The 20493-nt window shown below is 36.6% G+C and overlaps 2 protein-coding genes across 3 annotated transcripts; both read left to right on the top strand.

Moving 5' to 3' along the window:
* Nucleotides 1-5407: 5407 nt before the first annotated feature.
* On the top strand, nt 5408-8824 carry LOC133521459 (organic cation transporter protein). The gene is made up of 8 exons (XM_061856426.1): nt 5408-5814; nt 5892-5971; nt 6053-6212; nt 6296-6622; nt 6698-6922; nt 7010-7227; nt 7356-7555; nt 8584-8824. The coding sequence occupies exons 1-8, from the start codon at nt 5597-5599 to the stop codon at nt 8782-8784; spliced, it is 1629 nt and encodes a 542-aa protein (XP_061712410.1). The 5' UTR covers nt 5408-5596; the 3' UTR covers nt 8785-8824.
* A 733-nt stretch (nt 8825-9557) lies between these two features.
* Nucleotides 9558-19967, top strand: LOC133521455 (uncharacterized). 2 transcript variants are annotated; one of them, XR_009799904.1, is made up of 4 exons: nt 9558-11691; nt 12253-12393; nt 13174-18392; nt 19504-19967. XR_009799904.1 is itself a non-coding variant. In XM_061856423.1 (4 exons), exon 4 carries the CDS (start codon nt 13190-13192, stop codon nt 16898-16900), a length of 3711 nt encoding a protein of 1236 aa, XP_061712407.1. In that variant the 5' UTR covers nt 9568-9635; nt 10747-11691; nt 12253-12393; nt 13174-13189; the 3' UTR covers nt 16901-19967. The 2 variants fall into 2 exon arrangements, 1 of the variants encoding a protein (XP_061712407.1); XM_061856423.1 differs by having other exon boundaries at nt 9568-9635; nt 10747-11691; nt 13174-19967.
* Nucleotides 19968-20493: the final 526 nt, after the last annotated feature.

Consider the following 20493-nt stretch of genomic DNA (forward strand, 5'->3'; position numbering starts at 1 on the left):
GTTGCCACATGTGATAAATATCTCTATATTTACCAGTGTATTAATTTAAAATACCCCTTTATTTGACAAAATAAATAGTATGGCAAAACAATTTGTCACAACGACGAAGCGCCAAATTCAAAATTTGTATGGGAGGCAATGAGAGGTGACCATGTGTGACTTCATTGTTCTATATAGTATTATTTTATTTTATTAGTCAAAAGTATTAAGCCCGAAACACATTATTAAAACGCGACGCGTGTTGAGTTGAGTCGAATCAAAATATATTATTTTCTATGACCAGAATCACACTATAAACACCCGACGTGACGTCACGTGGAGTAATATATAATGTGTTTCGGGCTTTATTGGTATGCCCTTGCAGAGCTCATGTTTCAGGTTTTTTTTATCTAACTACCTAGAGTTGGACCGTGGTTGGGCCACGCAATAGACTACACTATTCCGGAATATAAACTTGGGATGTAATAGATACGTGCAAATGTTTCAGCACAAAAAGGCACCAAAAGAATTTGTATGAGAATTTGACCCTACGTGAATACTCTTGCAAAAATACTGTATTTCAAATTACCAAAAATTTTCAATTCAAACATTAAATTTTCAATATATTCTCATAGTTTGTGAAACGGAAAACGACCCTTGCAAGAGTCACGGGCCCGACATAGGGCCCCGTTCGTAAGTGCCCGGCACAAACTACGTGCCCGACACAGACGTGCCCGGCGACCGTGTAGATCTATAGTAAACACCCCATAATGGAACAAGCACCAGTAATGGGATGGTATAGACATATCCCGTAAAATAAGTATTTACCATCAGTTTTTAAACGCTGACATCATTTTACCATAAACAACAGCCAAAGAGCTGCTTAAATTTAATTTTTCATTTATATTTATTTGTTTAAAATTTAATGACGCCATACATACCATGACTGGAGCAAAAAGTCATAGTTTTAATTGGTTAATAATTTTAAAACCGAAAGGGTTGTTTCCAATTTTTTTGAAACGCTTGTAATACGTTCTATATTAACCAAACGTTGCCCTAAAATTCAACTTTTACCGTAATAACGGCTTTAAATATGTTAAATTAACAAAATATATTTTGTCACACGCTTTCGCCCAAAACGCTCTTTGAAAATTGTGTGACGTCACAGTTTACGGATTGACATATAACTATGTACATACACCCGTAACACCAAGCCCCCCGTTGTCTATTCTCAGTACAAAATTTGATACTCAAGCCGTAGCCATTTAGGTGGTGGGCAAGCTGTGTATGTGTGGGTTTTTTACCAACTAATAAAATATAATAACATAAAGTTTTTATTATCCATTAGCATTTCTATGATGTCAATTTTTAGTGAAGATATCGAAGCTTCAGTTAATTGCCCACCACCAAAATGGCTACGGCTTGTGTATTAAATTTTGTACTGAGAACATACAACGGGGGGCCTACCGCGAAAACCGAAAATCACATATTGTGGGGATCTTTCTCTTTTACTCTTACTAAGACGTAATTAGAGTGACAGTAAAATGCCCGCAATTGACGAACTTCGATTTTCGCGGTTATAGCCCAGTGTCAAACCGAGAGTTGTGACGTAATTAGAATCTTCAATGTCGTTTCGACTTGGGTCACGTGACGTGTGTTAAAAGATATTTTAAATTCAATATTTACAAAAATGTGCGTTACATTAGAGGTCCACTAAAGGTAGTTTAAATGTTCTTATAATCCACAAGAATTTATTGGGATACAATTCTGCCCTAAGATTTGTGAATGAAAACATCCCTATTGCAGTAGCTTTCATTAAATACATAGAAAACAGAAGACGAATTGGACATTCAACTTTTAAATGTGTAAGCTAACGTTTATTCAACAGAAATAGGGTTCTTTCCATCTACAAATCTTAGAGCAGAATTGTATCCCAATAAATTCTTTTGAATTATAAGAACATGTTAAACTACTTTTAGTGGACCTGTAATGACCATATTTTTGTAAATATTGAATTTAAAATATCTTTTGGCACACGTCACGTGACCAAACTCGAAACGTCATTGAAGATTCTGATGACGTCACAACTCTCGGATTGACACTGTTGACAGTTAGGCGATAAACAACAAATGACAAATGTCAGTTGACAGTTCGTGTCTTCTACGTGTATATGTAGTTATGTGTCAAACTGTGAACTGTGACCTCACACAATTTTCAAAGAGCGTTTTGGGCGCGAAAGCATCTGTCAAAATATATTGAATGAATGAATGAATTGTTTATTGCATATCACAAACCAATATATATATTTTGTTAATTTAACATATTTAAAGCCGTTTTTAGTATAAAAGTTGACTTTTAGGGCATTTTTTAGTTAATATAGAACGTAATACAAGCGTTTCAAAAAATTGGAAACAACCCTATTAAATAGTTTATAACAATAAATTATAAATAAACTTAATAATAATAAAAAATAACTTTTATAGCATAAAGCGGTAGGAATTTTACAGATGTCGGAGAAATATCAAAAATACTGACTTTTTTCTCTTAGATGTCCCATGATTGGTGCCGTTAACATAATACCTAAGTCCTTTACGATAGGTGGACTTAAAGAGGAACTTCTAAAATATACATTTTTTAATGGTATTCTAGACCTCCATTCGTCTTGAAAGACCTATCTTTTGGATCTATCCAACGACATGGCACAATAGGGTTAACACCTTCACCTATTTCCCAATAAAAAACAACTCTTCTGTTAATATTTCAATTGAATGTTAAAATGTTAATATTACAGCAGTTCAACATTTACAAACTACCACGTATATAACTCGGAACATAATAATTGTGATATTATATGTGGTATTATAATACCAGAAAGTTTAACTGTTTCCTTAAAGTGATAAAATCTATTTGTTTATGACAACCTTTCTATCTTGTCGGGCATTTATTTACCTAAGCACCATTGAGATAAGTTTTGAGATTGAGTAAACAGTGCATTACAACATTATTAGATACACACCCACAAATGTCTGCCCTTTTTAGGATTCCGTACAAAAGGAACCCTTATGGTGCGACTCTGACCATTCGTCTGTCTGTCACATTGCTTAATATCTTAAGAACTACTTAGGTTATCGATTTGAAATTTGGAATAGTTATAAACAACGCTAATCCAGAAACATTGGAAGGTTTTTTTAAAAGTTTTATTTTAGTGTAATTAATTATGAAAAATGCCCAATAATAAAGAGGGGGCAAGTCTAGTTACTAGGTCAAGTGGGGTATCATTTAAAGCTCAAATTGAACATACAAAAAATTTTTTTATAGTAAAAATAGATTTATGAAGGAAAATGTAAAAAAAAATACCATCACCCCCGAACCTTATCTCCGAAGTTCACCAACGAAAATTATGTTTTTTTTTTTCATAATAATGCCTAATGACATTATCATAAATATTACAGGAAATATATAATTTCACCTCTATCTAGATAACTTTTTTAACTAAGTATCAAAAACTTACTCCTCTGGTGCAGCGACCCAGTGTGTCTTGGCCTCCAACAAAACACTGCTCGCCAATGATCCCGGTCCTGTGCAGTTTCTCGCCAGTCTTCAACCTGGAGCTCGCGCAAATCCGTATCCAACACATCCGCCCATCGATACCTAGGTTGACCGGCCGGGCGGCGTGCTGTCGGTTTTCCCTCAAACGCTCTTTTCACCGCCCGATCGGCTCCCATTCGCTCTAGATGACCGAGCCACCGCAGCCTTTGCGCATTTGTGACACCCATGATATTTGGCTCAGCTACTATCTGTTCGACTTCGATGTTTTTGCGGATTCTCCAGCTGCCATCGGGTCGCTGCGTTGGGCCGAGGATTTTGCGAAGAATCTTCCTCTCAGCCACCAGAAGCTTGCTTTCCTCCTTCAAAGTTAGTATCCAGGACTCACATCCGTATGTTAAGATGGGTCGTATTACGGTCTTGTAAATTCGGATTTTAGTTTTTCTGCTGAGAAGCCTGGACACCAAGACTATAAAAAAAAATCTAATTTAATTTGCAATTTAACCCCCTTTGTGGGTGTTTATTATACTTGAAATTTATTTGAGATTACACTAAAAACACGATATTTCTAATAAAACAATAATTTGTACACTGATACCATACACTAATTAAAAAGTGACCAAATCCACAAAAAAAAAAAAAAAAATTACATAAATTAATTTGTTTTGTTCCCTAAGTTATGTAATTGTTGAAATCGGTTTACATGATAATAAATTATCTCTGAAAAACCAACATACATCCTGTTTTAGTCCAAATTAGTTAGCCAATTCGCCGATGGATGGCGCTGTACACAATTTTGCTTAGTATATTTCCGGTCAAAAGTTTTTCATAATTATAGTTAGATGAGAAAATTGAAAGTTTGTACGGAACCCTTGGTGCGCGAGTTAAGCGAACTCGCACTTGACCGGTTATTATTTAGAACTCAAGCTAAGGGTACGAATAAAAGACTGAGCATCAAAAGGGCACGATAAAAAGAGTGAGCATTAGATGAAACAACGCGCCAAAAGTGTGTGCCGCAATCTATTTTTTCTTCATATAAAGAAAATTTACAAGTAAGGGCTATTTTAAATAATAATAGTCGACTTATAGATATCTAAAATACTAAACTTTTGCTCAGGACTTTATAACTTTAAAATAGAATAGAACTGTACTAATTTGTGCAGGGTGCAGAGTGTTGCGAATTGGCTATACCCTGTACCTATGTAATGTAAGACTTTATTGTGTTCATGACCATTAAATACTGAATAACCGAATAAATGACGAACTTTTCATACGTACTTCCATAAAATCTTCCAACAACATTTAATGACAACAACCTAAACATGTCAAAACCCCTATATATATATACATAAATCAGTCAAAACAGTATGAAGAAAAGTATGTTAACGGCACCAATCATGAGACATTTAAGAGAAAATTTGGAGTATTTTTGATATTTCACCGACACCTGTAAAATTTCTACCGCTTTACGCTTTAAAACTTGAATGTCCAATTCGTCCTTTATATGTTTTCTATGTATTTAATGAAAGCTGCAATTGGTTTCAATATTATTAACCAATTAAAACTGTGGTTTTTTGCTCCAGTCATGGGATGTATGACGCCATTCATTTTCAAACTAACAAATATCAATGAAAACAAAACATAAGCAGCTTTTTGGCTCTTGTTTATACTAAAATGTTGCCAGCGATTAAAAACTGATGGTAAATACTTGTTTTACAGGATTTGTTTATACCATCTCATTACTGGGGGCCTACCGGGAAAATCGAAGTTCGCAAATTGCGGGGATCTTTCTCTTTTACTCTCACTAAGACGTAATTAGAGTGACTGAGAAAAATGCCCGCAATTGACGAACTTCGATTTTCGCGGTAGGCCTCCAGGTGCCTATTCCATTATAGGGGTATTTACTATAGGTGGGATTGTAATAGAGATAAAGTTGTTTATATATGCTTAATATGTTTGATAAACGGAAATGTATGTTTTATATTGAGAAACCAGAAACTATGTAATCATTTTCTTGAAGTCTTTCCGGTGAATACCCGTCAATAACGTTATTTAGATATTACTAGCCAATATGGATACTGTTTATGATCGTGCATTATCAGAAGTAGGGGACAATGGTCTATTTCAAAAAAAGTTTGACTTGGTTTATAATATAGTACTTCCATTTTTTTGGATGATGTCGTATAATAACTTATTATTTGTTCTCGCCATTATTCCACATACTTGTGAGCTTCCCAACAAACCTAAAAATGTAAGTGAACTTGCATGGAAATCGAAATATATACCCACGTAAGTAGAAATTTTGCACATAAATAAAGTTTCAAAAATAAATAAATTTCTCCTAAAGTATAGTATTTCATATGCAGGTTTAAGGACACATTAGGAAGAAACAAATTCAATGATTGTTCAATTTACGTTAATCCTGACATAAACAATGAAACGAGAAGTAAGTACCTAAACAAATTACTGGTAAATATAATTTTATCCTATTAGACAAAAATCGCCAATTTATGAATTTTATTTTCAGATTGTGTTAAATATACATATGATAAAACTTGGTATGAATCCACGGTAGCTTCCGATAATAATTGGGTTTGTGCTGATGAGCTCTATGTGGCAAATGTTTTCTCAATCAGCAGATTTGGAGAAATAGCTGGAGCTTTGATTTTTGGTTGGTTTGGAGACGTGTAAGGCTTGCCGAAAACTTATACTTCCATATATGTAAATTTCTCATACAGACAGGTGCTATCTAATCCAATATTGTTTTCAGATATGGACGTCGAATGACTTATATAATTTCCTTGGCTTTAATCGTTGTTGGAAGGATTGTCTCGCTCGTGGGAAGTAATTCTTTCATTTTTTTTGTAAGTGGCGCTCTGGTCACATGCTTATCAACATGGACAGTTGTACAAAGTTCATATGTAATATCTATGGAGATGTCAGCACCAGATAGACGCGCCCTAGTCACGACTCTTCGAAATACATCACTAAGCGTAGGAATGTGCGTGTTACCGTTATTGTATTGGTGGATAAGAGACTGGAAAATATTAATGTCTATTACCACGTCGTCGCAATTACTATTTATGTTTTTTTCTTGGTAAGTAATTAGAAAAAAATAACATAAAGTAGAAACCTGAAAGGTAAAATAGTGTATTAATTTTATTGTTCACAGGAACATTATAGAATCTCCTCGGTGGTCGTGGATTTCGGGTAAAATAGATGATTGTATTGTCCATCTTCAGCGGATTGCTGTTACCAATAAGACTACGTTAAGTCCTGAAATTGAAAACGAAATACGAAACACACCACCAATAGGAAAAATTCAGTCACTAGGCGTGTTCGCTCTGTTTACTCATTGGAGACTGGCTACTAATACCATTTTACAATTAGTTATATCGTAAGTTGTGATATAAACTAAATAACACATGAGTATTTTAGAGATGTTTGTTTATGAATTTAAGCTAATGATATAAATTCTTCGCAGATTGATTGTAACCTTAACGTATACAATTCTTCTTTTCACTCCCGGTGAGAAGTCCGAGGGCAATCCGTTTTTGGAAGCCTCTTGGCAAGCTTTGGCAGAATTTCCAGGATACTTTATAGGCGCCATGCTGGCAGAGCGTATTGGGCGCCGTTATACGGGTGCTATATCCTTTAGCATTTCGGCTCTTATGTGGACCATAGTCGCAATTCGCGAAAATAGTGGGTTTGAATACTTAATCAATATTTACTTTACAAATCTATTTGATTAAAACACTCAAAGTGTGCTACCTAAATATTTTTTTAAGTGATATTATTATTTTGTATTGTTATTTGTTATGTTGTTCTAGATTCAAATGGATGGATCCAAAGTCATTGGATCGGAACTTCATTATTTTTTACAAACCGGTTATTTATTACATCTACTTATTACACTATTAGTATGTTTAACATGGAATTGTATCCCACGTGTCTAAGGCAATCTGGGATATCATTGGGAAATGTTATATCTAGTGCAGGCGCAGCTATTGCGCCGTACGTTTTATACTTGGTAAGTCGATCCTATTGAAAACAAAATTAATAAGTAATTCAACTAAACTCAAGGGTACGTTTGTGCCACCAAGGTTGATGCATCCTACTGCGGTTCTAGTTGTTTAAAACAATCTCCTTGGAACTAAAAATTCTTACCTAATTCGTATCAAACTCTTAAAAATTCAATACATAAGAGCCAATTACATTCAGACTTCCCGATATCCGTCCTGTACCCCTAGTGTACATTTATTTGATTGCGTAACGTGACGTAGGCGTTTGCTTTAAGTCTCATTTTGTATGGGATTTTGAGTTTCCAAAACGTTCCGCTTGGCGCGCTGTTTCTAAATCCCATACTAAATGAGACTTAACGCAAACGCGTACGTCACGTTACGAAATCGAATAAATATACACTAGGGGCTCTGATAATCGTTTTCTGTTACACGGAATATCGCACATCGTTTACAATAGGTATTTGAAATATAAAAACAAATTGTTTATATGCAAAAATATCAATTATTGAATATTTTTGGCAATTAGAGACAAATTTCCATTTCAAATATTGTGAACGATGTGCTGATATTCCGTTAAACCAAAAACGATTATCAGGCCCGAGATCTGGGTTATAACCGCGAAAATCGAAGTTCGTCAATTGCGGGCATTTTTATCTGTGACTCTAATTACGTCTTAGTGAGAGTAAAAGAGAAAGATCCCCGCAATTTGTGAATTTCGATTTTCGCGGTAGGCCCCAAGGATTGACGTCGGGCCCTGATATCAGGAAGTCTGGACGTAATAGACCCTATAGGCACGAAGCCAAAAAGTGGAGCTTTTTCAAGAAAAATCAAAATATATATCGCAATGCTATTCCGCAATGCCGACATACGAAGAACACAAATTTAGAAATCTATACTATTGGATTATGACATTTAGTGGATTATGTAATATTATTTTAATTGATTGGTTCAAAATTTTTGGAGATATGTGTCTTTAGATATCTTAAGTAATCCTATGATTTATTTAAATTTGATATAAAAATTCGTACGTTTTCAGGGACGCCACATAGACTCAAGATGGCCAGGAGTACTCTTAGCTGGAGTATCTTTAGTTGGAGTTATTAGTTGTCTACTGCTTCCAGAAACCTTAAACGCAAAACTTCCAGAAACTATTGAAGACGCGCAAAATTTTGGAAAGAAATACTCCTTGGTATCAAAACTGACATCGAGAAATCAAGAAGATATTACTATTGAATAAATTATTAAGTATATAAATACAACATATAGTTATAGATACATGAACAACAAAAACTTATTTCAAATATACTGTGGGAAACCCACTTTGTCAGTAGAAAAAGGCGCCTTCGCGCCTACAGTTATGAAATTTGCCGTCTTTTTCTACAGATGAAATAGTCCCAGTCCAGATGGGATCAGAAAAGAAATTGGCGTCAATCTCCAATTTAATCACCAATTTTAGATTTATGGTGATAATACTGATTCTTTTTTTATTCTTTATTTTTATTTTTTTATACTACGTCGTTGGCAAACAAGCATACGGCCCGCTTGATGGTAAGCAGTATTCGTAGCCTATGTACGCCTGCAACTCCAGAGGAGTTACATGCGCGTTGCCGACCCTAACCCCCTCCCGCCCCTCGTTGAGCTCTGCTAACCTTACTCACCGGCAGGAACATAACACTATGAGTAGGGTTCATGCATAACAAGAAAATATTGTGTTGAATATAGCTTAAAATTAAAACATTACAATAAATTAATGAAATTAAAGCTTAATGAGTGATCCCAAGATGATGATATTAATGAAAAGTATTACAGAATATAACATAATCGGCGGTCGAAATCGGCGCACATACGTAGATTTGCGCAATCTAGGCAGCCAAAAGTCTAATTAGTGAAATTCAATATACGTATAATCTACTGATGACGTTATTTAGTTGATATTCCTGGGAACCCACCTCCACCCCATGTAACTTATTTGATAACGCTAGAGTGCTTATCAACAGGTTTTCGAAATTAGATCATGTGTCGCGGACTTCCGCGATGTACGCATTGTTGCACATGGCAACACATGTAACATCTTGTATATTGTCTATGGTAAGCAAACCATACTTTTCCTTCCTGTTTCTCACACATGAAGTTTCAAGTTTGTTAACTTATTTATTAACGTGTGCCCGAAGCCAGCCTCGTACAGCCAGAGCATCATCTCTCTAATTATCTGAAAGCTAAGTATAATGAGTATATAAAGGAGGACTTGTTCGTCCCACGCATATATTTCCTACATTTATTTATTGTGAAATCTATGTATGACTAGATTCAATGTACTGACCGCAATGTGTTGAGTTGACTTATAAAGACGTGACATGACGTGTGATGATGTTGCAAGAGAACGTAATGATTACATGCTCTTTGGTTACGAGCAGAGGTGTGCTTGTATGTCATGGTCAGGTCGGAGATGCGTCTGCCGACCTGAGCCCAACCCTCGTCTGGCATGCCATAGAATTGATAGTGACCTGTAAGGGGCTCGTACACCCTTCGGATAGGTGCACTCTTGGCCATAGCAAGGGACTGGTGTTTCCCTCGTCTGGCATGCCATAGAATTGATAGTGACCTGCAAGGGGCTCGTACACCCTTCGGATAGGTGCACTCTTGGCCATAGCAAGGGACTGGTGTTTCCCTCGTCTGGCATGCCATAGAATTGATAGTGACCTGTAAGGGGCTCGTACACCCTTCGGATAGGTGCACTCTTGGCCATAGCAAGGGACTGGTGTTTCCCTCGTCTGGCATGCCATAGAATTGATAGTGACCTGTAAGGGGCTCGTACACCCTTCGGATAGGTGCACTCTTGGCCATAGCAAGGAACTGGTGTTTCCCTCATTTGGCATGCTATGGAATTGATCTATGGTTTGTGACTGGTTGCGACCAGGTCACCGCACTCCTTATCCAGTGCAAAGGTTGACTGATGAGACTTACCAAGACATAGACAGTTGTGACTATTACACAGACATGCATACCTATATATGTACTTTGAGTCCTGTGGGACAATGTTGAACTTTACTATGAATACTGATTTCTTGTTGTCTGTTCCTACATACATATATACATGTTACAATGTTTATGTATCTATCTTGAGAGATAGATGTGTTATATTATGATACAGGTTAAGGATACTTAGTGACCCATGGTCATAAATCTATTTTCTACACAGGTGGTGGTATAAGATCAAGTTAGAGCTGGCCTCTGCGCTTGGAGCTCATGAACCAGGGAGACATACTCCAATTACATCATTTGAATAAGGTATGAACCGCACTGTCCATAGAATAACCGACCTCTCTTTCCTAATAATATAAGCGAAGCAGATCTAAGTTTATTAAGATAATAAACAAGTGTACATGACAAGTTGATAGTAAACTTATATTTCATTTAATAAGGTCTTAGAATCATTAGGTAACTCGAACTCAGGCAATCAGTCTATTTATCTTAGTATTTTGTATCAACGTCGATACAAAAATTGGTGGAAGAGTGTCTTGGATTTAATTCAGACCCACATAAATTCATGAAATTATCTAATAAATTATTTACCAAATTTATACTAAAATACACAAAGAGATGGTAAAAATAAAATGGTCAAAACATATTAAGACATGATTTAAGTACACATAATCTATAATGACTGCATGAATATTCAATAATCATGATTATTTGCAGTATTTGTGACAATAAAATGCAATTCTTAAGAGGTCAAAGGTCGCCCTGTGGATAGTGTTGTTCATACTAATAACACATAGAGCTACCACCTTTAATAATCATACACCCAAATTGTTTGTGTATTGCTGAACGATTTTGAACTTAAGTTGTACCGAATTTATATCGCCAAGGTCATAAGTACGATGTGATCGACTTAAATATCAATATTAATCTTAAGTTGCGTATTTTATGACTTCAAATTGAACACAACTTTGATATTTCAAATCGTCGCGCCATTTGACGCACGCCGCGCATGCGCGACGCGACGCGATCTACTTCATTCATTCATTCGTTCACTTCACAAGATGGAGGAAATTAATTTACCAGTGGAAGTTTTACGTGAATTGTGTTTTGTGCGATGCTGAAAGTGTTGAAATAAAGTGTTATATTTTATTAAGAAACAAAGGTGAGTACTTTACGAATATGTGATTAGTAAAATGAAAGATTATTCGCGTACGTGACATGGGCACATATCTCATACGATATCGGATCCAATTTGAATCATTGATTTTAGTAATCGATCGATATTATTTCGTCTTACTTGATAATAAAACCTAGTACAAGGATTATGAGGCATCCTTTGTGATTGTGAGCGAATTTACCTAGTATCAAAGAAATCATCACGTAATTATTTCATTACAACAAGCGACGCCATTACAATGCGCAACTTTGCGTATGCGCGTAAATGATAGACGTAAACGCGTACCCTCGAGATTACAAAGGAAGTGATAATTGCGTATTAATTCTATACGTAAGTGATCTTACTTGAAAGAAATTTGATCTGTACAGCTTGACATGTTTACTTACACTATTTAATGCGTATTGCGTAATACTAGTTCGTATGATACCTGAGAGGATTAAGTACCTAGATGCTTATATTACTGGGTCAGAGGTTATTAAATATACTTAGAATGATTGTTTGTTGCAATTGAGTATAAGACCCAACTAATATATTGTTACGAAATAGGAATTTCAAGAAATACAGCGTATGTGCTGACGGGTTCGGATTGTCACATTTCAACGAGCCGAGTGTGAAACCAAGCGTCTCTACGCGAAAATACTTCTCTGTATGAGGAGATTATAAACATTCTTACGAAAAAATCACAAGGTACGTAAACACGATTAATATAATGTTAACCTGGCATAAGGCCACATAATATGTGTAATATACTATCGAATTGCGTATTCGTTAAAAGTTGGATCGTTTACTCACAAAATTAATTTATTACATAGTTTACACTCCGAAAAGCGCCATCTACCGCTTACAATACAATCAAATACATGAGACAATACTATTGTTTATATTAGTATTGAGTGATGATGAAATAATAGAGCAATATTCAAATAATGATTACATATTATTATTAATATGTTAAATATTTTGTGATAAAGGTTTTGAATTTTAACCATGTATATTATGTTAGATAAATTACACATTTTGGTAAAATAAATATTGAATATGAGTGTGTATGTACGGACACCCTTTCATGTCTGTACTGTAAGTGGGAACTACACTTAGTTAACATAATTAAAACAAGTTTGTACACTTCAAAGAATACATGGTGTATACCATGGCTTATGAAACCCTGAAGTAATAATAAATAGTATTGATATATTCCATGAGTACTATTTGAGAACTTATTAATATACATAACGCTATGTTCATCATCATCATATTAGTCATGTTGAACCACTTGTACTTATGAGAAAGTTTAATTCATTTTGGATAATATTCATATATTGACTATTTTATGCGTCATAATTAGGATGATGTTCCTGTTAGTGAAACAATTCACACATTGAGTGAAATTATGGAAATTTAACAAAAAACCTGACAATATTATTGAATTTTTTATGTGAAGTTAACTTGTTTTAAATGCGTTTCCAGAATAAGAGAGAATATTATGGAAGCTATTCTGCTGAATCGCCTCTCTACATTTGCCACAAACATCAAAGAACATCAAGTCAAAGCATCAGAGCTATGTGCGTGTCGTCCATGGGGAAAGGATGAGTCCGAACGAGCATCTGTCGTCGCATCCAGACTTCAATCTATACTTGGAAGATTTCAAAGCGATCTCTATCAGTACTTCAATCTGTCTAAAGACCCTAACGCCGATGAGATTTCAAATCTAACCGCAGTACAGCTAGAAGGTGATGACACTTTAGCCGAACTTAAGGCAAGAATTCAAGTTGATAAGGATACAAGACAAGTTACGTCCGATCCTACAAAGAATAGAAGCAAGCTACCAGAGCTGGACCTAATATCTTTTCATGGTGAGGTTCTAGAATGGACACAATTTTGGGACCAGTTTAGCTCCAACATTGATCAAAGAAACCTACGTGATGTGGATAAGTTGCTATATCTCAAAGCATCATTAAAGGGTGAAGCCAAAACTATAATCGATGGTTTAGAAACTACAAACGATAATTATAAAATTGCCATAGATACTCTAAAGGAAAGATACGGCAACAGAGTGCAGATTATTGATGCTCACTATTCTTCCTTATACAAGATTAAGAAAGCAGCAAGGCCGCAAGATTGCAGAAAGACATTGGATGAACTCGAGAGACATCTAAGAGTCTTACAGTCCCTAGGAGAGGACACTAATAAAAATCATTTAAGATTTCTTTTCATGGAAAAGTTTCCTGAAGACGTCGTTTATGAAATGAAATTAAAATTAAAAACAGAATCCATCGAAGAAATAAGAAAACAATTAAACGCTATAATATCAGCAAAGGAAGATGCCAAGAGGATTGGTGTTGAGACTAAAAGTACAGAAGCCACCTTTACCACTGAAACTTTACACATAAGGGATAAACATCCGAAGAAACCTACCTGTGACACGAGAATTAAACATAGAATTATAAAAATGAGAGAAAAACCAAATAAATATAGACAAAATACATCAACCTTTTCAAACACATTCACCTCTAAGAAGAGAACATATGAAGCCAATAGTACATCGAATAATGCGCAAGCATTCGGAAAACGAAGTAAATTTGAATGTATGTTTTGTCAAGGAGATCATTACAATGACGCTTGCACGAAATTTAAGACCTTAGCCGAGAGGAAAAGGAAATTACTTAACCGTTGCTACATCTGTTTGAAAATCGGTCATAGACAAACTATCTGTAAAACGACACACATCTGCCGTCATTGTGGTGCAAAGAATAAACATAACAGAGCTTTGTGCCCTATGAAACTGTCACAAATAACAAAGGCCACGTCTACCAAAACCTTTCACATAGATGGAGATGGATCAACCGTTCTTCAAACAGCTGTTGTAAACGTCATAGGTCATGAAGGTTTAATAAAAAGATGTAGGGTGTTGCTAGACACAGGATCTCAGAGAAGTTACATCACACGGACGGAAGCCAAAGAATTAAACTTGAACGTCATAGAAAATAACCACTTATTTGTCTTTACATTCGGATCCTGGAAACCACGAGAAGTGGATAGTCCTCTTGTCAAACTTACCATACAAACCCTAAATGATAAGCTAAAAACAGTATTTGCAAACGTTGTACCTTCTATCACTCAAGGTATTCATTATCCAAGACGAGAATTAACGAAGTGGATTAACAGCTCAGAATATGTGTTAGCCGACGATGGCTCACTCTCAGATAGAATTGATATTCTTATTGGCAATGATTACTACCTCAGCTTTATGTCAACCGGGAAGGTACAAATCCAAGAAAATCTATACCTCGTAGAATCTGAATTAGGATGGATCCTCTCTGGAAAACCACACAGCTCCCATAATAAAAATGATGATCTCTCCGTTCTCACCTATTCTCAAGCATCGTGGGAAAATAAACTTAATGAGCCTGATCCACCCTTAGATACAGGAAATGTCAGATCCTTGTGGGAATTAGAGTCAATCGGTATTACAGATTCTCCGAAGGTCAACCGGGATGAGGAAGCAATCAAACACTTCAATGAGAATACGATATTTAAGAATAACAGATACTTTGTCAGCTGGCCTTGGAATGAATATCCCCCGGATCTACAGTCTAACATAGGACTTGCACATGGCCGACTCGTTAGTCTACTCAAACGAATAGATACAGAGACCTTGCGTATCTACGATCAGACCTTGCGAGAACAGTTTGAAACTGGCATCATAGAAATTGCGGTAGACAAAGGGAATACTGACCATCCGATACATTACCTTAGTCATCATGGAGTGTCGGCGCCGGGGAAAAAGCTTAGAATTGTGTACGATGCATCAGCAAAGACAAAGGACAGCAAAAGCCTTAACGAATGTATGTACTGCGGCCCGATGATGTTAGAAGATCTAACTGGTTTGCTGATAAAGTTCAGATGTCACAAAATTGGAATAACTGCTGATGTAGAAAAGGCTTTCCTACAGATAGGCTTACACGACAAAGACAGAGACGTCACAAGATTCCTGTGGCTAAAGGATGTGTCTAAACCAGCTGTAGAAGAGAATCTTATACACTACAGATTTACACGCGTTCCCTTCGGAATTATATCCAGTCCATTTTTGCTGAACGCTACCATCAAATACCATTTATCTAAAACCAATGATGAACGTTTAAAGAGTCTAGCTAACGACATATATGTGGATAATGTCTTGACAGGATCGAACAGCGTCAAAGAAGCAATGAGTCTGTATAAAGACAGTAAAACGGTATTCCAACAAATATCTATGAACCTAAGAGAATGGAGTTCCAACTCTAAAGAGCTCATGCAGAACATAACAGATGCTAATACAGATAAAACTGTAAAAACTCTTGGTTTAAATTGGGACCTAGAAAATGACACGATTTGCTTAAGGATAAAGAACACCACGAATGCTTATACGAAGAGAGGTATTCTGAAGACCATCGCTGCCATATACGACCCATGTGGTTTTGCTGCACCAATAATACTACCAGCTAAATTATTACTTCAAAAATTATGGAAGACAAAATCGCATTGGGACGCTCCATTATCTGAAGAAATGGCAGCCGAATGGAAAACTATCTTAGAAGATCTTAAGCAAACTCACAACATATGCCTGCCTAGGAACATAACGAATAACCAAGAAGGCCAACTTCACTGTTTCACAGATTCGTCGATGTCAGCGTATGCAGCCGTAGTTTATCTACTGCAAGGAGACAAAGTGAATTTCATTATTGGCAAATCAAGATTAATACCCTTGAAAGATCAAGACAATTTAAAGATTCCTAAATTGGAGCTATTAGGAGCTCTAATAGGCAGCAGACTAATCCAATATGTCATGAAACATCTCCAGGTGAACATATCACAACAAGTACTATGGACAGATAGTCAAATAGTAATAGATTGGTATCAATCTAAAAAGCTGCTGCCACCATTCATCTCAAGAAGGATAGAGGAAATCAAGAAAAACAAGAACTTGGCTGTAAGATATGTCCCGTCTGAACATAACCCAGCCGATGTAGCAACTAGACCAACTAATTCGACAGAAGATTTTCAACGATGGCTCAGTGGCCCGAAATTTCTAAAGGAAGATTCTCATAACTGGCCATACCGACCCGCAAGAGACGTTACTCTTCTGGCGGGGGAGGGTCTGTCGAATAACATCACACAGAAAGCTGAATTGAACTCAGGTACAAAAGTTTATTAACAAGTGTCCGCAATGCGTGAAACATGGCGGAGGACCTTACACATTACCAGAAACTCCAGCATTACCACCTGAAAGAGTTAAGTATGAAACAGCATATACTTACGTAGGAGTGGACTACTTCGGACCGATGTATGTTAAAGCAGAAGGTAAACAAAAACGTTGGATTTGCTTGTTTACCTGCCTTGTAATTCGCGCTATACATTTAGAAATAGTAAAGGATATGTCTGCGGAAGAATGTTTACTGGCGTTCAGAAGATTTATGGCCACCAGAGGTGTTCCTACTTTGATTGTGACTGACAATGCTCTTCAATTTAAATTGTTATCCGAGATAATCACAACCGGAGGTCCAACAGATCAAAGGATACAATGGAAGTTCATTCCTCAATTAGCTCCATGGCATGGCGGTGTATACGAAAGACTAGTGGCAGTAGTCAAACACTGTCTGAAACGAACCTTACAAAAACATCTGCTTGACGATAACCAATTACTAACCATCATGAAAGAAGTGGAAAGTGTTGTGAACACAAGACCCTTGACTTATGTAGGTACTGGTTTGGAACATGTATTGAAACCAGCCGATTTCTTAACACCAGGAAGATGTCTAGGACTCCAGATGTCAGTGAGTAAGGCACCAATTACAGCCACTGCAACTAAACAACAACTCATAGAAGGATGGAGACGGGGTGAGACTATCATGAAAGAGTACAGAGACATGTTTATGAATCAGTACTTGTTGAGTTTAAGGGAACATTACAAACATTCAACTAAACAACCCAGAGTCAGATCTCATGATGTACCATGCGTTGGTGATATTGTACAAATAAAAGGTGATACAAAGAACAGAGAAAACTGGAAGGTAGGAAGGATCTCCGAATTAATTAAAGGTACTGATGGATTATACAGAGTCGCTAAAGTAAAGGTTGATAACAATATATTTACAAGGTCTATATCACACTTGTACCCTTTAGAGATTGAAGACATCCCATCGCAAACCGATTTATCTGGTCATCAAGCGGAAGTCGAATCTGCACCAAAGGCAATGAGAATGGAAGTTGAGGAAGATTCGGACTTACCAATGACACAAAGGGAAGATTACCCCAACATGCAACCAGATGGAAGCACGGATGGGACTGATAGCATGGACACGGACACGACACATAGCATAGATAGGATAAATGAGAACACTGACGTTACTAATGAGAACGTAGATACAGCAGAAGAAGAAGACATAGATTTGAGACATGGCAATGTAGAAACAACAAATGATCTTGTTGACAAGAATAATGAATCAGCTTCGAATCAATCTGACAATGAAAGGCAAAGAAGGAATGCGGCAGTCCAAGCTATGGAGAGAATCCGAGAATGGACTCGCCATTTAATGACTACTCTAACTACTTCGCAATAGCTCGCCTCGGCGGGTGTGTCGCGGACTTCCGCGATGTACGCATTGTTGCACATGGCAACACATGTAACATCTTGTATATTGTCTATGGTAAGCAAACCATACTTTTCCTTCCTGTTTCTCACACATGAAGTTTCAAGTTTGTTAACTTATTTATTAACGTGTGCCCGAAGCCAGCCTCGTACAGCCAGAGCATCATCTCTCTAATTATCTGAAAGCTAAGTATAATGAGTATATAAAGGAGGACTTGTTCGTCCCACGCATATATTTCCTACATTTATTTATTGTGAAATCTATGTATGACTAGATTCAATGTACTGACCGCAATGTGTTGAGTTGACTTATAAAGACGTGACATGACGTGTGATGATGTTGCAAGAGAACGTAATGATTACATGCTCTTTGGTTACGAGCAGAGGTGTGCTTGTATGTCATGGTCAGGTCGGAGATGCGTCTGCCGACCTGAGCCCAACCCTCGTCTGGCATGCCATAGAATTGATAGTGACCTGTAAGGGGCTCGTACACCCTTCGGATAGGTGCACTCTTGGCCATAGCAAGGGACTGGTGTTTCCCTCGTCTGGCATGCCATAGAATTGATAGTGACCTGCAAGGGGCTCGTACACCCTTCGGATAGGTGCACTCTTGGCCATAGCAAGGGACTGGTGTTTCCCTCGTCTGGCATGCCATAGAATTGATAGTGACCTGTAAGGGGCTCGTACACCCTTCGGATAGGTGCACTCTTGGCCATAGCAAGGGACTGGTGTTTCCCTCGTCTGGCATGCCATAGAATTGATAGTGACCTGTAAGGGGCTCGTACACCCTTCGGATAGGTGCACTCTTGGCCATAGCAAGGAACTGGTGTTTCCCTCATTTGGCATGCTATGGAATTGATCTATGGTTTGTGACTGGTTGCGACCAGGTCACCGCACTCCTTATCCAGTGCAAAGGTTGACTGATGAGACTTACCAAGACATAGACAGTTGTGACTATTACACAGACATGCATACCTATATATGTACTTTGAGTCCTGTGGGACAATGTTGAACTTTACTATGAATACTGATTTCTTGTTGTCTGTTCCTACATACATATATACATGTTACAATGTTTATGTATCTATCTTGAGAGATAGATGTGTTATATTATGATACAGGTTAAGGATACTTAGTGACCCATGGTCATAAATCTATTTTCTACACAGGTGGTGGTATAAGATCAAGTTAGAGCTGGCCTCTGCGCTTGGAGCTCATGAACCAGGGAGACATACTCCAATTACATCATTTGAATAAGGTATGAACCGCACTGTCCATAGAATAACCGACCTCTCTTTCCTAATAATATAAGCGAAGCAGATCTAAGTTTATTAAGATAATAAACAAGTGTACATGACAAGTTGATAGTAAACTTATATTTCATTTAATAAGGTCTTAGAATCATTAGGTAACTCGAACTCAGGCAATCAGTCTATTTATCTTAGTATTTTGTATCAACGTCGATACATCATGGCTTGCAGTGTACGTAACAGTTCTAAGTGCCTTTAATTTACTTTTATTTAAAAAGTGCAATATTATTAGTCAACGTTCTCTAGTGCAGTAAAAGTGATGGATTTCAATAATTCAGGTAATAGTCTATTAATTTGCTGTAAAAAATATATATTCCTCACAAGTTTTTTATACTAAATTACGACTCAAGTATAAGACCTTTTTTGAAGCAATTTTTCTTAGTTTTTCATGTTTAAAGGTTGTTTTGAAATATTTCCAAGTCCGTCCAAGCCAATGTTGATATTTAAATCATTTAACTACACATTAAACATTAAAGAACCAGTCACAGCTTTTGCAGAACCTTGCGACTGGCAAAAATAATGTCAGTCTAAGTTTATAGGGGAAACATTCTAAAAAATCTTTACCTTTTTTTAGTAGTAAAACACTTTATTGTACAGAAAGAAACATAAAACAGGACGGAACATACATCATTTTTAAATGCCTTTTTTCTGTTAAAGAGTCATCCATTCATTTGAGAAGATATTTTTATGAGACGATGCAAAAAAATTACAAGTTTTAGTGAAAATTTTTAGAAATTGGATGATTACATCTTGAAGTGTTATGGAGACACTGAAGAAAGTAAAAATGGCTTTAAACATAAGTTTTTGCACTTAAAAACTGAAATGGAGCAAAGGTGGACAAATACACAA

The sequence above is a fragment of the Cydia pomonella genome, chromosome 9 (genome assembly GCF_033807575.1).
Source record: "Cydia pomonella isolate Wapato2018A chromosome 9, ilCydPomo1, whole genome shotgun sequence".
Classification (NCBI taxonomy): Eukaryota; Metazoa; Arthropoda; class Insecta; order Lepidoptera; family Tortricidae; genus Cydia; species Cydia pomonella.